This window comes from Taudactylus pleione, unplaced genomic scaffold (genome assembly GCF_031769625.1).
Source record: "Taudactylus pleione unplaced genomic scaffold, aTauple2 ptg000483l, whole genome shotgun sequence".
NCBI lineage: Eukaryota > Metazoa > Chordata > Amphibia > Anura > Myobatrachidae > Taudactylus > Taudactylus pleione.
In genome coordinates this window covers 2758920-2776861 of record NW_028284885.1, presented here as the reverse complement: position 1 = coordinate 2776861, position 17942 = coordinate 2758920, and the positions used below count along the sequence as shown (strand labels likewise).

Sequence of the window (17942 nt, the reverse complement as noted above, 5' to 3'; positions counted from 1 at the left end):
GGGTTAGGGTGAAGATTAGGGTTAGAAATGAAAAACAAACAAACATGTGTTGACCATTTTTGTGTCGACAATTCCAATATTAACCCTTTGACCATGTCTATCTTTTGTACCTGTCGATCTTCATCCATGTCGGCCTTTTGTGTGTCAACCTTTTGTACCTGTCAACCTATTTACTGTCTACCATTTGATGTCGATCTTTTGACGGTCTATCTAAATAGTGTAGATCTTTTAATCCGCACCCAGCAGCGTGTGGGCGAAATGCATCAAAGAGGGCGGAGACACATTGTCCGTTCCCACCATGGACAGCAGGGTCAGACAGGAGACAAGATGGTGCAGATGGGGGGTCAGTGCCCCATCTTTGCTACCAAGGAGGATTGCAACCTCGATAAATTTCTTGAATAATGACACAAACATAAAATAAATATTATTAATAATAATAGTAATAATAATAGTAATAATAATAGTAATGGGTCTGCATAACAAGCATAGGTATAGGGCCTGATTCTATGTCTTACGTCGTGGTTTCCGTAACCGCTACAAAGCCCTACCCTGGTGCACATCTGTGCGTCCGAATGTGCAAGGACTGAGATGCCAACCGCCAACGTCCATAGACGCTGAAATACTGCTTGGCGCATTTTTAGAGGGACGCCCACTACATTCTCAATCTACTTTTCTGTGCGTGCGTCTGAAATCGCACAATCCGGACGCATGCAGTGTGCGACTTAGATGCGCAGTAAAAAAAAACGCACAACTACTACAGTCAGACATCAACTCAGGCCGACAATGTTGTTTATTAAGCCTAAGGTGCCAGCACTATGCATAGATAATGATGACATTTTAGGGCAGGCTGTGGCCCCTATAAGTGACAGCTGTACAGAAATGGTGCAATTACCACCACCACCCCCCCCTCCAGAGTGCCTATGCCTACTGTTGCACATGTGGGAGGTGCCAGCCAGGGAGAGCAACATGTGATCAGATAGGTGAGGAGCATCGTAACTGCATAATGCATAAATTAAGGAGGACTTATGTGTTCCATAGATGGATCACTTCTCGGACTGATGTCTGCCAGCAAATCAGGGACCTGGAGAGTGAACCAGCTGCTGGTATCTATGGTGCAGTTAGGGCCACACACCAGCGCATCCAAAATCCAGAGCCAGATCCTCAGCAAACTGGTGAAGAAAGGTCGGGATACTCTCGGGGCACCGAGATCTAAACAAGTGAGGATAACCAGCTTAATGTTATTGCTCCTAAGACCCCATTTCACCACCCGCTATTAGGATAGATGACGCTTTAGGGGAGAAGAGCAAGTACACATGGCTGGTGTCAGACCTTAGGCCCTGATTCAGAGCCGTACGCTCTGAAAGAGTGCTCGCTCTGAATCAGGGCGTTTTTTAATTTTTATTTTGGAGCGGCCACCCACAGGTATTGCGAGCGGCCAGGATGATGGTCGCGATGGTCAAGACCATCGCGGCCATCGGGCTTGGGACGAGACAATTGTGGTAGGGTCTCGTGGCCGCTAGCCCCAGAGAGCTTCTGGCTCTAATAGAGCCGGAAGCTCTCCCACTGACATCACTGGTGATGTCAGTGGGGCCGCCCACAAACGGTAGGCGTTCGCTTGGGAACGCCTCCGTTTGTGAAGCCACCCCCCATGGCCACGCCTACCAAATGGGGCGAGCTGTCAATCACCATCGACAGCTCGCCCCCTTTGTTGCGAGACCCGGAGCGACGGAGCGCCCGTCGCTAGCCGGGTCTTGCGCATGCGCACAACGGAACCGGCTCTGTCGTGCGCATGCTCAGTGGGCAAACATCGACCCGGTTGCGAGCGCTCAGCGCTTGCGACCGGGTCTGAATCAGGCCCTTAGACCGTTATGCCCTGAGTATTGTCCCGGTGTCGCATCTGAAAGGTTATAGCCCTCGCCCCTTTACGATGGTGGTCTCATGGGTGGGCTTGGTTTTAGTGGGTGCACGGTTGTCACATGTCAGTCACAATACAGCATACTGCTGAGACCGCTAACCTGCACCATGTACTATGAGGTGGGCACGTAACTTATTTCTTCCAATTTTTCAGACCCCTTGTCCACAAGATCGCCCATAATGACACGTTGGCCACACATTTATTATTACATGATGTGGCTATAGAAATTGGTGGTTGTCAGTTGGGAAGCGCTAAACCCAGGACTCTGTTCCCCATTGGCCCATCTAGCGCAAGTCGGATTTGTGGGCGGATTATTTTACATATGTTCGCACTGTGCATGCGCCGGAGCTGAATGTACGGGCAACGTAAAGAGTCATACAAAACTCAGTCGCATCTCCACTTGCAGTTGGGGGGCATAACCGCGTGGTAACAGAGCGTCGCACATATTCGCAGTTCGGAGACGATGTGTCAATGGAATTGGAAGCTACACAGAGTTACACCTACACGTAAGTCTGCCGGGAATTCATGATGATGGCGGCTCGGAAAATAGGCGCATGGTTATGGGGCCTGATTCAGAGTTTCACGCTATGCCGATGTTGTCGCCGTTGAGCGATTATCTGCCCATGCGTCTGAATCGCACAGCGCATGTGTCAGAGTCCATTACCGTAGGCGCGAGCAGCGACTCATTACTTGCAGAGGTGTGTCGCGACCATTTTTGGGGCGTGTTGCTGCCTGCTTCTGCGGTCCTGCACGCACCACATGATTTTGTCGTTTCAGTTCATGCGGCCATTCAGCGCTGCCATAGAGTTACTTGGGACTGCTAACATCGACTGATCTACAACATGTTGCACAGGTGCTTGGATTTGCAAATCCACAATTGGAGGTCTTAATACATCTCCTTACGGCTGTTTCCAGGGACTGACTGAGGCTCTACGCACGCTCACATAAAAGGGGCGTGACCTCACCTCACGGGGCGTGGTCTCATCTCACGGGGGGGTGGTTACAGGGAGCTTGCTGCGAGTTAACTGGGCCCTGGTCTCACGGCACGCCCCTGTCGCTTAGTATCCCGGCCGAGCAGAGCGCCGGGATACTGGCACCACTGGCACCAGGACCGGACTGGCGCATCAGGCCTTCAGCCCTTTTGGAATTTGCCAGAAGTGCCAGATGGCCAGTCCGGCCTTGGCTGCGGCATTTGCATATTTTTGCAGCGCAGCAGAGTACACATTCCCAGCAGCGGCAGCATTAGCGTACAACTCTACATAGGCCCACGGGTGGTTGGGCCGCAGAGATGCGTAAAACCCTGATACCAAACCAATATAAGCATCTAATTTGGAGCACACAATGTTGGGGCAACTGCGGCAACGTGCATGGGCTTTGTAGATTATGGCCCTGATTCAGAGCCGGACGCTCTTTCAGAGCGCTCGCTCTGAATCAGGGCATTTATTTTTTTTACTGGACCACCCACAGCTTTTGCAAGCGACCAGGTGATGGTCGCGATGATCTCGACCATCGCGACCATCGGGCTTGCGACGAGACCCTTGTGGTAGGGTCTCGTCTGCCGCAAGCCCCAGTGAGCTTCCGGCTCTAATAGACCCGGAAGCTCACTACAGACATCATTGGTGATGTCAGTAGGGCCGCCCCCAAACGGCAGGCGTTTCTTCGGGAACGCCTCCGTTTGCACAGCAACCCCCCCTCCCCGCCTACAAAACGGGGTGAGCTGGCAATCAATATCGACAGCCGCCCCGTCTTGTAGTGAGCCCAGGAGCGACGGAGCTGCCGTCGCTCGCTGGGGCTCGTGCATGTGCATGCCGGAGCCGACTCCTGTGTGCGCAAGCGCTGTGCGATCGCGAGCGGGTCTGAATCAGGCCCTAGGTCCTCTGAATCCTGATATCTCTGCCTATAACTCGGAGCTATGGATTGCACAGCTACAAATAACGTAGGGCTTATAATATAGAAACTTCCTGCTAAGTTTGGTATGAAAAAAAGTTCATTGTTTGATATTTAGCATAATGTTATGTAACAGGATCTAGTGCCCATAGTGGATGGTGTTAGTAAGATTCCCCAAAACTCTCCTGAAAAATATTTCTAAGGTTTGGTAACTCTGATATGTGAGAACGTCCCGTTACAGCCAGTTCCACCCCACGCGTCAGCTATAGTTACCTGCGCTCAGTTTTGGTGCATACACATATATGAAAACACTCCACACATGGAACTCTACACCCCTCCCCGTCTATACAGTATGACTTTATTGTCCCTGTCACCTTGTTTCTCTTAGATGACTGTATTTATCGATGACCTAAACATGCCAAACCCAGAACCGTACGGCGCCCAGCCACCATTGGAGCTGATACGACAATTTTTAGAGCTTGGCGGGTTCTATGACACTAAGACGCTTACCTGGAAGGTAGGTACCCTCATATTGTCACTATATAAATGCACTGAGAGACCCTTCAAGGAACGTGCAACAAAGGGAATCATTTACAGATACATATGTTTTTCATATATAATATAGATTAATGCGTTCGATACTTTAGCTCATATACATGAACATTAGTTAGGTTATATTGTACCTGCGCTGACATAACTAAAAATTACAGACATTTTTATTCTATTTTTGGAAGTCTACATGGTGATATCGCTTCTTTCCAGGAGGGAAGGGGGATTACAATCACTGTGTTATCTTATGACAGATGCAGTTACTGGGGCTGAGTTTGCATCTTTGCAAATTTACAAACAATACGTACACATCTCAGCCGCTACACTGCGACCGCAGTCAAAATCCCGACGCCTGTTATTTTACCTACGCCGGGAGCCCGATGCCCAGCATACTGATCAAAGGAAAGCCAGGCGCCGGGTGCGGACAGCTTCGGGGGCGAGGAGGGTTAGCTTAGGGGCTCCTGGGGGGGGTTAGGGTTGGAAACCCCCCCCGGGAGACTTAGGTTTAGGCAGCAGGGAAAGGGGGGTTACCTTTAGGCACTTGCAGGGGGAGATTAGGGTTAGGCACACCTAAGGGAGGGTTGGGGGGGTTAGGTTAGTAAATAGTCCAAATACTTACGTATCGGGATCTTCACTCCCGGTCTTCCGCTGTCGGGATTAGAACATTCATTAGGCGGTATTCCATACCGATCCCCAAAGTTCAGTGCATAGGTGCAATATAACGTGTAAGTGGAGCTATACTCTGGGGCCTATTCATCATTATTAAATATCGATGGAGGTAATTAGGTTTAGAGCTGGCATGGAGTTCTACCTAATTACCGGAGGAATTCATCATTCCTCCTCCCCATAACTATCTATTCCAAAAAGCTGTCATTTTTGCGATGACAGCTTTTTGGGAAATAGATAGTTATCCCTCTCTACACTAACTTACCGCAGCTGGAAACAGTGCTGCGCATGCGCTGTTACACTCACAAAAGCGGCGCATGCACAGCACTGATTACATATATTTATATCCCCATATTAATGTACTAATGTATGGGGAGTGTGGAAATTAACGCAGAGGGACTTAATGAGGGGATATCAGTGATATCTCCTTTGCTAAGTGTGTTAATGAATACTAAAAAAATGGTAATTAAGTAACATGTTCTTAAAACCGTTATTATAGTGTTGATGATTAGGGCCCTGAATGTTACTGTATATTGTCTAGTAAATAAATAAGTGTTAATTACAACACGATCCATTGCTGTCCACAGAATATCCAGGACATCTCTCTGGTCGCTGCGTGTGCGCCCCCTGGTGGAGGCAGACATGAGATCAGCCCACGTCTTCTCAGACATTTCTGCATGTTTACCCTCCCGCACCCCTCTGTGCAGGCGCTGCAGCATATATTCCAGGTAATCGCAGTATTGTCAGGGTAATGCAGTAATACACAGTACTGCAGCATATATTCCAGGTAATCACAGTACTGTCAGGGTAATAAAGTAATACACAGCGCTGCAGCATATATTCCAGGTAATCGCAGTATTGTCAGGGTAATGGAGTAATACACAATACTGCAGCATATATTCCAGGTAATCACAGTACTGTCAGGGTAATAAAGTACCGTAATACACAGTGCTGCAGCATATATTCCAGGTAATCACAGTACTATCAGGGTAATAAAGTAATACACAGTGCTGCAGCATATATTCCAGGTAATCACAATACTGTCAGTGTAATCGAGTAATACACAGCACTGCAGCATATATTCCAGGTAATCACAGTACTATCAGGGTAATAAAGTAATACACAGCGCTGCAGCATATATTCCAGGTAATCACAGTACTGTCAGGGTAATAAAGTAATACACAGCGCTGCAGCATATATTCCAGGTAATCACAGTACTATCAGGGTAATGGAGTAATACACAGCGCTGCAGCATATATTCCAGGTAATCACAGTACTGTCAGGGTAATAAAATAATACACAGTGCTGCAGCATATATTCCAGATAATCACAGTACTATCAGGGTAATAAAGTAATACACAGCGCTGCAGCATATATTCCAGGTAATCACAGTACTATCAGGGTAATAAAGTAACACAGCACTGCAGCATATATTCCAGGTAATCACAGTACTGTCAGGGTAATAAAGTAATACATAGTGCTGCAGCATATATTCCAGGTAATCACAGTACTGTCAGGGTAATAAAGTAATACACAGCGCTGCAGCATATATTCCAGGTAATCACAGTACTATCAGGGTAATAAAGTAATACACAGCGCTGCAGCATATATTCCAGGTAATCACAGTACTATCAGGGTAATAAAGTAATACACAGCGCAGCAGCATATATTCCAGGTAATCACAGTACTGTCAGGGTAATAAAGTAATACACAGCGCTGCAGGATATATTCCAGGTAATCACAGTACTGTCAGGGTAATAAAGTAATACACAGCGCTGCAGGATATATTCCAGGTAATCACAGTACTATCAGGGTAATAAAGTAATACACAACACTGCAGCATATATTGCAGGTAATCACAGTACTATCAGGGTAATAAAGTAATACACAGCGCTGCAGCATATATTCCAGGTAATCACAGTACTGTCAGGGTAATAAAGTAATACACAGCGCTGCAGGATATATTCCAGGTAATCACAGTACTATCAGGGTAATAAAGTAATACACAGCGCTGCAGGATATATTCCAGGTAATCACAGTACTATCAGGGTAATAAAGTAATACACAGCGCTGCAGCATATATTCCAGATAATCACAGTACTATCAGGGTAATAAAGTAATACACAGCGCTGCAGCATATATTCCAGGTAATCACAGTACTGTCAGGGTAATAAAGTAATACACAGCGCTGCAGCAGACATTCCAGGTAATCACAGTACTGTCAGGGTAATAAAGTAATACACAGCGCTGCAGCATATATTCCAGGTAATCACAGTACTGTCAGGGTAATAAAGTAATACACATCGCTGCAGCATATATTCCAGGTAATCACAGTACTGTCAGGGTAATAAAGTAATACACAGCACTGCAGCATATATTCCAGGTAATCACAGTACTGTCAGGGTAATAAAGTAATACATAGCGCTGCAGCATATATTCCAGGTAATCACAGTACTATCAGGGTAATAAAGTAATACACAGCGCTGCAGCATATATTCCAGGTAATCACAGTACTATCAGGGTAATAAAGTAATACATAGCGCTGCAGCATATATTCCAGGTAATCACAGTACTGTCAGGGTAATAAAGTAATACACAGCGCTGCAGCATATATTCCAGGTAATCACAGTACTATCAGGGTAATAAAGTAATACACAGCACTGCAGCATATATTCCAGGTAATCACAGTACGGTCAGGGTAATAAAGTAATACACAGTGCTGCAGCATATATTCCAGGTAATCACAGTACTATCAGGGTAATAAAGTAACACAGCACTGCAGCATATATTCCAGGTAATCACAGTACTATCAGGGTAATAAAGTAATACACAGCGCTGCAGCATATATTCCAGGTAATCACAGTACGGTCAGGGTAATGAAGTAATGCACAGCGCTGCAGCATATATTCCAGGTAATCACAGTACTGTCAGGGTAATAAAGTAACACAGCGCTGCAGCATATATTCCAGGTAATCACAGTACTGTCAGGGTAATAAAGTAATACACAGCGCTGCAGTATATATTCCAGGTAATCACAGTACTGTCAGGGTAATAAAGTAACACACAGCGCTGCAGTATATATTCCAGGTAATCACAGTACTATAAGGGTAATGGAGTAATACACAGCGCTGCAGCATATATTCCAGGTAATCACAGTACTGTCAGGGTAATAAAGTAATACACAGCGCTGCAGCATATATTCCAGGTAATCACAGTAATATCAGGGTAATAAAGTAATACACAGCGCTGCAGCATATATTCCAGGTAATCACAGTACTATCAGGGTAATAAAGTAATACACAGCGCTGCAGCATATATTCCAGGTAATCACAGTACTATCAGGGTAATAAAGTAATACACAGCGCTGCAGGATATTTTCCAGGTAATCACAGTACTATCAGGGTAATAAAGTAATACACAGCGATGCAGCATATATTCCAGGTAATCACAGTACTATCAGGGTAATAAAGTAATACACAGTGCTGCAGCATATATTCCAGGTAATCACAGTACTATCAGGGTAATAAAGTAATACACAGCGCTGCAGCATATATTCCAGGTAATCACAGTACTGTCAGGGTAATAAAGTAATACACAGTGCTGCAGCATATATTCCAGGTAATCACAGTACTATCAGGGTAATAAAGTAATACACAGCGCTGCAGCATATATTCCAGGTAATCACAGTACTATCAGGGTAATAAAGTAATACACAGCGCTGCAGCATATATTCCAGGTAATCACAGTACTATCAGGGTAATAAAGTAATACACAGCGCTGCAGCATATATTCCAGGTAATCACAGTACTATCAGGGTAATAAAGTAATACACAGCGCTGCAGCATATATTCCAGGTAATCACAGTACTGTCAGGGTAATAAAGTAATACACAGCGCTGCAGCATATATTCCAGGTAATCACAGTACTATCAGGGTAATAAAGTAATACACAGTGCTGCAGCATATATTCCAGGTAATCACAGTACTGTCAGGGTAATAAAGTAATACACAGTGCTGCAGCATATATTCCAGGTAATCACAGTACTGTCAGGGTAATAAAGTAATACACAGCACTGCAGCCTATATTCCAGGTAATCACAGTACTGTCAGGGTAATAAAGTAATACACAGTGCTGCAGCATATATTCCAGGTAATCACAGTACTATCAGGGTAATAAAGTAATACACAGCGTTGCAGCATATATTCCAGGTAATCACAGTACTATCAGGGTAATAAAGTAATACATAGCGCTGCAGCATATATTCCAGGTAATCACAGTACTATCAGGGTAATAAAGTAATACACAGCGCTGCAGCATATATTCCAGGTAATCACAGTACTGTCAGGGTAATAAAGTAATACACAGTGCTGCAGCATATATTCCAGGTAATCACAGTACTATCAGGGTAATGGAGTAATACACAATGCTGCAGCATATATTCCAGGTAATCACAGTACTATCAGGGTAATAAAGTAATACACAGCGCTGCAGCATATATTCCAGGTAATCACAGTACTGTCAGGGTAATAAAGTAATACACAACACTGCAGCATATATTCCAGGTAATCACAGTACTATCAGGGTAATAAAGTAATACACAGCGCTGCAGCATATATTCCAGGTAATCACAGTACTATCAGGGTAATAAAGTAATACACAGCGCTGCAGCATATATTCCAGGTAATCACAGTACTGTCAGGGTAATAAAGTAATACACAGCGCTGCAGCATATATTCCAGGTAATCACAGTACTATCAGGGTAATAAAGTAATACACAGCGCTGCAGCATATATTCCAGGTAATCACAGTACTGTCAGGGTAATAAAGTAATACACAGCGCTGCAGCATATATTCCAGGTAATCACAGTACTATCAGGGTAATAAAGTAACACACAATGCTGCAGCATATATTCCAGGTAATCAAAGTACTGTCAGGGTAATAAAGTAATACACAGTGCTGCAGCACATATTCCAGGTAATCACAGTACTGTCAGGGTAATAAAGTAATACACAGCGCTGCAGCATATATTCCAAGTAATCACAGTACTATCATGGTAATAAAGTAATACACAGCGCTGCAGCATATATTCCAGGTAATCACAGTACTGTCAGGGTAATAAAGTAATACACAGCGCTGCAGGATATTTTCCAGGTAATCACAGTACTATCAGGGTAATAAAGTAATACACAGTGCTGCAGCATATATTCCAGGTAATCACAGTACTATCAGGGTAATAAAGTAATACACAGTGCTGCAGCATATATTCCAGGTAATCACAGTACTATCAGGGTAATAAAGTAATACACAGTGCTGCAGCATATATTCCAGGTAATCACAGTACTATCAGGGTAATAAAGTAATACACAGCGCTGCAGCATATATTCCAGGTAATCACAGTACTATGAGGGTAATAAAGTAACACACAATGCTGCAGCATATATTCCAGGTAATCACAGTACTATCAGGGTAATAAAGTAATACACAGCGCTGCAGCATATATTCCAGGTAATCACAGTACTATGAGGGTAATAAAGTAACACACAATGCTGCAGCATATATTCCAGGTAATCACAGTACTATCAGGGTAATAAAGTAATACACAGCGCTGCAGCATATATTCCAGGTAATCACAGTACTATCAGGGTAATAAAGTAATACACAGCGCTGCAGCATATATTCCAGGTAATCACAGTACTGTCAGGGTAATAAAGTAATACACAGCGCTGCAGCATATATTCCAGGTAATCACAGTACTATCAGGGTAATAAAGTAATACACAGTGCTGCAGCATATATTCCAGGTAATCACAGTACTGTCAGGGTAATAAAGTAATACACACTGCTGCAGCATATATTCCAGGTAATCACAGTACTGTCAGGGTAATAAAGTAATACACAGTGCTGCAGCATATATTCCAGGTAATCACAGTACTATCAGGGTAATAAAGTAATACAGAATGCTGCAGCATATATTCCAGGTAATCACAGTACTGTCAGGGTAATAAAGTAATACACAGTGCTGCAGCATATATTCCAGGTAATCACAGTACTATCAGGGTAATAAAGTAATACAGAATGCTGCAGCATATATTCCAGGTAATCACAGTACTGTCAGGGTATAAAGTAATACACAGCGCTGCAGCATATATTCCAGGTAATCACAGTACTATCAGGGTAATGGAGTAATACACAGCGCTGCAGCATATATTCCAGGTAATCACAGTACTGTCAGGGTAATAAAGTAATTCACAATGCTGCAGCATATATTCCAGGTAATCACAGTACTATCAGGGTAATAAAGTAATACACAGCACTGCAGCATATATTCCAGGTAATCACAGTACTATCAGGGTAATAAAGTAATACACAGCGCTGCAGCATATATTCTAGGTAATCACAGTACTATCAGGGTAATAAAGTAATACATAGCGCTGCAGCATATATTCCAGGTAATCACAGTACTGTCAGGGTAATAAAGTAATACATAGCGCTGCAGCATATATTCCAGGTAATCACAGTACTATCAGGGTAATAAAGTAATACATAGCGCTGCAGCATATATTCCAGGTAATCACAGTACTGTCAGGGTAATAAAGTAATACATAGCGCTGCAGCATATATTCCAGGTAATCACAGTACTGTCAGGGTGATAAAGTAATACACAGTGCTGCAGCATATATTCCAGGTAATCACAGTACTGTCAGGGTAATAAAGTAATACACAGTGCTGCAGCATATATTCCAGGTAATCACAGTACTGTCAGGGTAATAAAGTAATACACAGCGCTGCAGCATATATTCCAGGTAATCACAGTACTGTCAGGGTAATAAAGTAATACACAACACTGCAGCATATATTCCAGGTAATCACAGTACTGTCAGGGTAATAAAGTAATACACAACGCTGCAGCATATATTCCAGGTAATCACAGTACTATCAGGGTAATAAAGTAATACACAGCGCTGCAGCATATATTCCAGGTAATCACAGTACTGTCAGGGTAATAAAGTAATACACAGCGCTGCAGCATATATTCCAGGTAATCACAGTACTATGAGGGTAATAAAGTAACACACAATGCTGCAGCATATATTCCAGGTAATCAAAGTACTGTCAGGGTAATAAAGTAATACACAGTGCTGCAGCACATATTCCAGGTAATCACAGTACTATCAGGGTAATAAAGTAATACACAGCGCTGCAGCATATATTCCAGGTAATCACAGTACTATCATGGTAATAAAGTAATACACAGCGCTGCAGCATATATTCCAGGTAATCACAGTACTGTCAGGGTAATAAAGTAATACACAGCGCTGCAGGATATTTTCCAGGTAATCACAGTACAATCAGGGTAATAAAGTAATACACAGCGCTGCAGCATATATTCCAGGTAATCACAGTACTGTCAGGGTAATAAAGTAATACACAGTGCTACAGCATATATTCCAGGTAATCACAGTACTGTCAGGGTAATAAAGTAATACACAGTGCTGCAGCATATATTCCAGGTAATCACAGTACTATCAGGGTAATAAAGTAATACACAGTGCTGCAGCATATATTCCAGGTAATCACAGTACTATCAGGGTAATAAAGTAATACACAGTGCTGCAGCATATATTCCAGGTAATCACAGTACTATCAGGGTAATAAAGTAATACACAGCGCTGCAGCATATATTCCAGGTAATCACAGTACTATGAGGGTAATAAAGTAACACACAATGCTGCAGCATATATTCCAGGTAATCACAGTACTATCAGGGTAATAAAGTAATACACAGCGCTGCAGCATATATTCCAGGTAATCACAGTACTATCAGGGTAATAAAGTAATACACAGCGCTGCAGCATATATTCCAGGTAATCACAGTACTGTCAGGGTAATAAAGTAATACACAGCGCTGCAGCATATATTCCAGGTAATCACAGTACTATCAGGGTAATAAAGTAATACACAGTGCTGCAGCATATATTCCAGGTAATCACAGTACTGTCAGGGTAATAAAGTAATACACACTGCTGCAGCATATATTCCAGGTAATCACAGTACTGTCAGGGTAATAAAGTAATACACAGCACTGCAGCCTATATTCCAGGTAATCACAGTACTATCAGGGTAATAAAGTAATACACAGTGTTGCAGCATATATTCCAGGTAATCACAGTACTGTCAGGGTAATAAAGTAATACACAGTGCTGCAGCATATATTCCAGGTAATCACAGTACTATCAGGGTAATAAAGTAATACAGAATGCTGCAGCATATATTCCAGGTAATCACAGTACTGTCAGGGTATAAAGTAATACACAGCGCTGCAGCATATATTCCAGGTAATCACAGTACTATCAGGGTAATGGAGTAATACACAGCGCTGCAGCATATATTCCAGGTAATCACAGTACTGTCAGGGTAATAAAGTAATTCACAATGCTGCAGCATATATTCCAGGTAATCACAGTACTATCAGGGTAATAAAGTAATACACAACTCTGCAGCATATATTCCAGGTAATCACATTACTGTCAGGGTAATAAAGTAATACACAGCGCTGCAGCATATATTCCAGGTAATCACAGTACTATCAGGGTAATAAAGTAATACACAGCACTGCAGCATATATTCCAGGTAATTACAGTACTATCAGGGTAATAAAGTAATACACAGCGCTGCAGCATATATTCTAGGTAATCACAGTACTATCAGGGTAATAAAGTAATACATAGCGCTGCAGCATATATTCCAGGTAATCACAGTACTGTCAGGGTAATAAAGTAATACATAGCGCTGCAGCATATATTCCAGGTAATCACAGTACTGTCAGGGTGATAAAGTAATACACAGTGCTGCAGCATATATTCCAGGTAATCACAGTACTGTCAGGGTAATAAAGTAATACACAGTGCTGCAGCATATATTCCAGGTAATCACAGTACTGTCAGGGTAATAAAGTAATACACAGCGCTGCAGCATATATTCCAGGTAATCACAGTACTATCAGGGTAATAAAGTAATACACAGCGCTGCAGCATATATTCCAGGTAATCACAGTACTGTCAGGGTAATAAAGTAATACACAGTGCTGCAGCATATATTCCAGGTAATCACAGTACTATCAGGGTAATAAAGTAATACACAGTGCTGCAGCATATATTCCAGGTAATCACAGTACTATCAGGGTAATAAAGTAATACACAGCGCTGCAGCATATATTCCAGGTAATCACAGTACTATCAGGGTAATAAAGTAATACACAGCGCTGCAGCATATATTCCAGGTAATCACAGTACTATCAGGGTAATAAAGTAATACACAGCGCTGCAGCATATATTCCAGATAATCACAGTACTATCAGGGTAATAAAGTAATACACAGCGCTGCAGCATATATTCCAGGTAATCACAGTACTGTCAGAGTAATAAAGTAATACACAGCGCTGCAGCATACATTCCAGGTAATCACAGTACTATCAGGGTAATAAAGTAATACACAGCGCTGCAGCATATATTCCAGGTAATCACAGTACTGTCAGGGTAATAAAGTAATACACATCGCTGCAGCATATATTCCAGGTAATCACAGTACTGTCAGGGTAATAAAGTAATACACAGCACTGCAGCATATATTCCAGGTAATCACAGTACTGTCAGGGTAATAAAGTAATACATAGCGCTGCAGCATATATTCCAGGTAATCACAGTACTATCAGGGTAATAAAGTAATACACAGCACTGCAGCATATATTCCAGGTAATCACAGTACTGTCAGGGTAATAAAGTAATACATAGCGCTGCAGCATATATTCCAGGTAATCACAGTACTGTCAGGGTAATAAAGTAATACACAGCGCTGCAGCATATATTCCAGGTAATCACAGTACTATCAGGGTAATAAAGTAATACATAGCGCTGCAGCATATATTCCAGGTAATCACAGTACGGTCAGGGTAATAAAGTAATACACAGTGCTGCAGCATATATTCCAGGTAATCACAGTACTATCAGGGTAATAAAGTAACACAGCACTGCAGCATATATTCCAGGTAATCACAGTACTATCAGGGTAATAAAGTAATACACAGCGCTGCAGCATATATTCCAGGTAATCACAGTACGGTCAGGGTAATAAAGTAATGCACAGCGCTGCAGCATATATTCCAGGTAATCACAGTACTGTCAGGGTAATAAAGTAACACAGCGCTGCAGCATATATTCCAGGTAATCACAGTACGGTCAGGGTAATAAAGTAATACACAGCGCTGCAGTATATATTCCAGGTAATCACAGTACTGTCAGGGTAATAAAGTAACACACAGCGCTGCAGTATATATTCCAGGTAATCACAGTACTATAAGGGTAATGGAGTAATACACAGCGCTGCAGCATATATTCCAGGTAATCACAGTACTGTCAGGGTAATAAAGTAATACACAGCGCTGCAGCATATATTCCAGGTAATCACAGTAATATCAGGGTAATAAAGTAATACACAGCGCTGCAGCATATATTCCAGGTAATCACAGTACTATCAGGGTAATAAAGTAATACACAGCGCTGCAGCATATATTCCAGGTAATCACAGTACTATCAGGGTAATAAAGTAATACACAGCGCTGCAGCATATATTCCAGGTAATCACAGTACTATCAGGGTAATAAAGTAATACACAGCGCTGCAGCATATATTCCAGGTAATCACAGTACTATCAGGGTAATAAAGTAATACACAGCGCTGCAGGATATTTTCCAGGTAATCACAGTACTATCAGGGTAATAAAGTAATACACAGCGCTGCAGCATATATTCCAGGTAATCACAGTACTGTCAGGGTAATAAAGTAATACACAGTGCTGCAGCATATATTCCAGGTAATCACAGTACTATCAGGGTAATAAAGTAATACACAGCGCTGCAGCATATATTCCAGGTAATCACAGTACTGTCAGGGTAATAAAGTAATACACAGTGCTGCAGCATATATTCCAGGTAATCACAGTACTATCAGGGTAATAAAGTAATACACAGCGCTGCAGCATATATTCCAGGTAATCACAGTACTATCAGGGTAATAAAGTAATACACAGCGCTGCAGCATATATTCCAGGTAATCACAGTACTATCAGGGTAATAAAGTAATACACAGCGCTGCAGCATATATTCCAGGTAATCACAGTACTATCAGGGTAATAAAGTAATACACAGCGCTGCAGCATATATTCCAGGTAATCACAGTACTGTCAGGGTAATAAAGTAATACACAGCGCTGCAGCATATATTCCAGGTAATCACAGTACTATCAGGGTAATAAAGTAATACACAGTGCTGCAGCATATATTCCAGGTAATCACAGTACTGTCAGGGTAATAAAGTAATACACAGTGCTGCAGCATATATTCCAGGTAATCACAGTACTGTCAGGGTAATAAAGTAATACACAGCACTGCAGCCTATATTCCAGGTAATCACAGTACTGTCAGGGTAATAAAGTAAAACACAGTGCTGCAGCATATATTCCAGGTAATCACAGTACTATCAGGGTAATAAAGTAATACACAGCGTTGCAGCATATATTCCAGGTAATCACAGTACTATCAGGGTAATAAAGTAATACATAGCGCTGCAGCATATATTCCAGGTAATCACAGTACTATCAGGGTAATAAAGTAATACACAGCGCTGCAGCATATATTCCAGGTAATCACAGTACTGTCAGGGTAATAAAGTAATACACAGTGCTGCAGCATATATTCCAGGTAATCACAGTACTATCAGGGTAATGGAGTAATACACAATGCTGCAGCATATATTCCAGGTAATCACAGTACTATCAGGGTAATAAAGTAATACACAGCGCTGCAGCATATATTCCAGGTAATCACAGTACTGTCAGGGTAATAAAGTAATACATAGTGCTGCAGCATATATTCCAGGTAATCACAGTACTATCAGGGTAATAAAGTAATACACAGCGCTGCAGCATATATTCCAGGTAATCACAGTACTGTCAGGGTAATAAAGTAATACACAACACTGCAGCATATATTCCAGGTAATCACAGTACTGTCAGGGTAATAAAGTAATACACAACGCTGCAGCATATATTCCAGGTAATCACAGTACTATCAGGGTAATAAAGTAATACACAGCGCTGCAGCATATATTCCAGGTAATCACAGTACTGTCAGGGTAATAAAGTAATACACAGCGCTGCAGCATATATTCCAGGTAATCACAGTACTATGAGGGTAATAAAGTAACACACAATGCTGCAGCATATATTCCAGGTAATCAAAGTACTGTCAGGGTAATAAAGTAATACACAGTGCTGCAGCACATATTCCAGGTAATCACAGTACTATCAGGGTAATAAAGTAATACACAGCGCTGCAGCATATATTCCAGGTAATCACAGTACTATCATGGTAATAAAGTAATACACAGCGCTGCAGCATATATTCCAGGTAATCACAGTACTGTCAGGGTAATAAAGTAATACACAGCGCTGCAGGATATTTTCCAGGTAATCACAGTACTATCAGGGTAATAAAGTAATACACAGCGCTGCAGCATATATTCCAGGTAATCACAGTACTGTCAGGGTAATAAAGTAATACACAGTGCTACAGCATATATTCCAGGTAATCACAGTACTGTCAGGGTAATAAAGTAATACACAGTGCTGCAGCATATATTCCAGGTAATCACAGTACTATCAGGGTAATAAAGTAATACACAGTGCTGCAGCATATATTCCAGGTAATCACAGTACTATCAGGGTAATAAAGTAATACACAGTGCTGCAGCATATATTCCAGGTAATCACAGTACTATCAGGGTAATAAAGTAATACACAGCGCTGCAGCATATATTCCAGGTAATCACAGTACTATGAGGGTAATAAAGTAACACACAATGCTGCAGCAT

General features: G+C 42.3%; 1 protein-coding gene across 1 annotated transcript in view; it reads left to right on the top strand.

Moving 5' to 3' along the window:
• Window positions 1-17942, top strand: part of DNAH14 (dynein axonemal heavy chain 14) — a 1015490-nt gene that overhangs the window by 822018 nt on the left and 175530 nt on the right. Inside the window, exons 48-50 of the mRNA XM_088449338.1 lie at window positions 1021-1217; window positions 4191-4319; window positions 5605-5745. Coding sequence (XP_088305464.1) covers window positions 1021-1217; window positions 4191-4319; window positions 5605-5745 — 467 coding nt within the window. The remainder of the gene's footprint in view (window positions 1-1020; window positions 1218-4190; window positions 4320-5604; window positions 5746-17942) is intronic.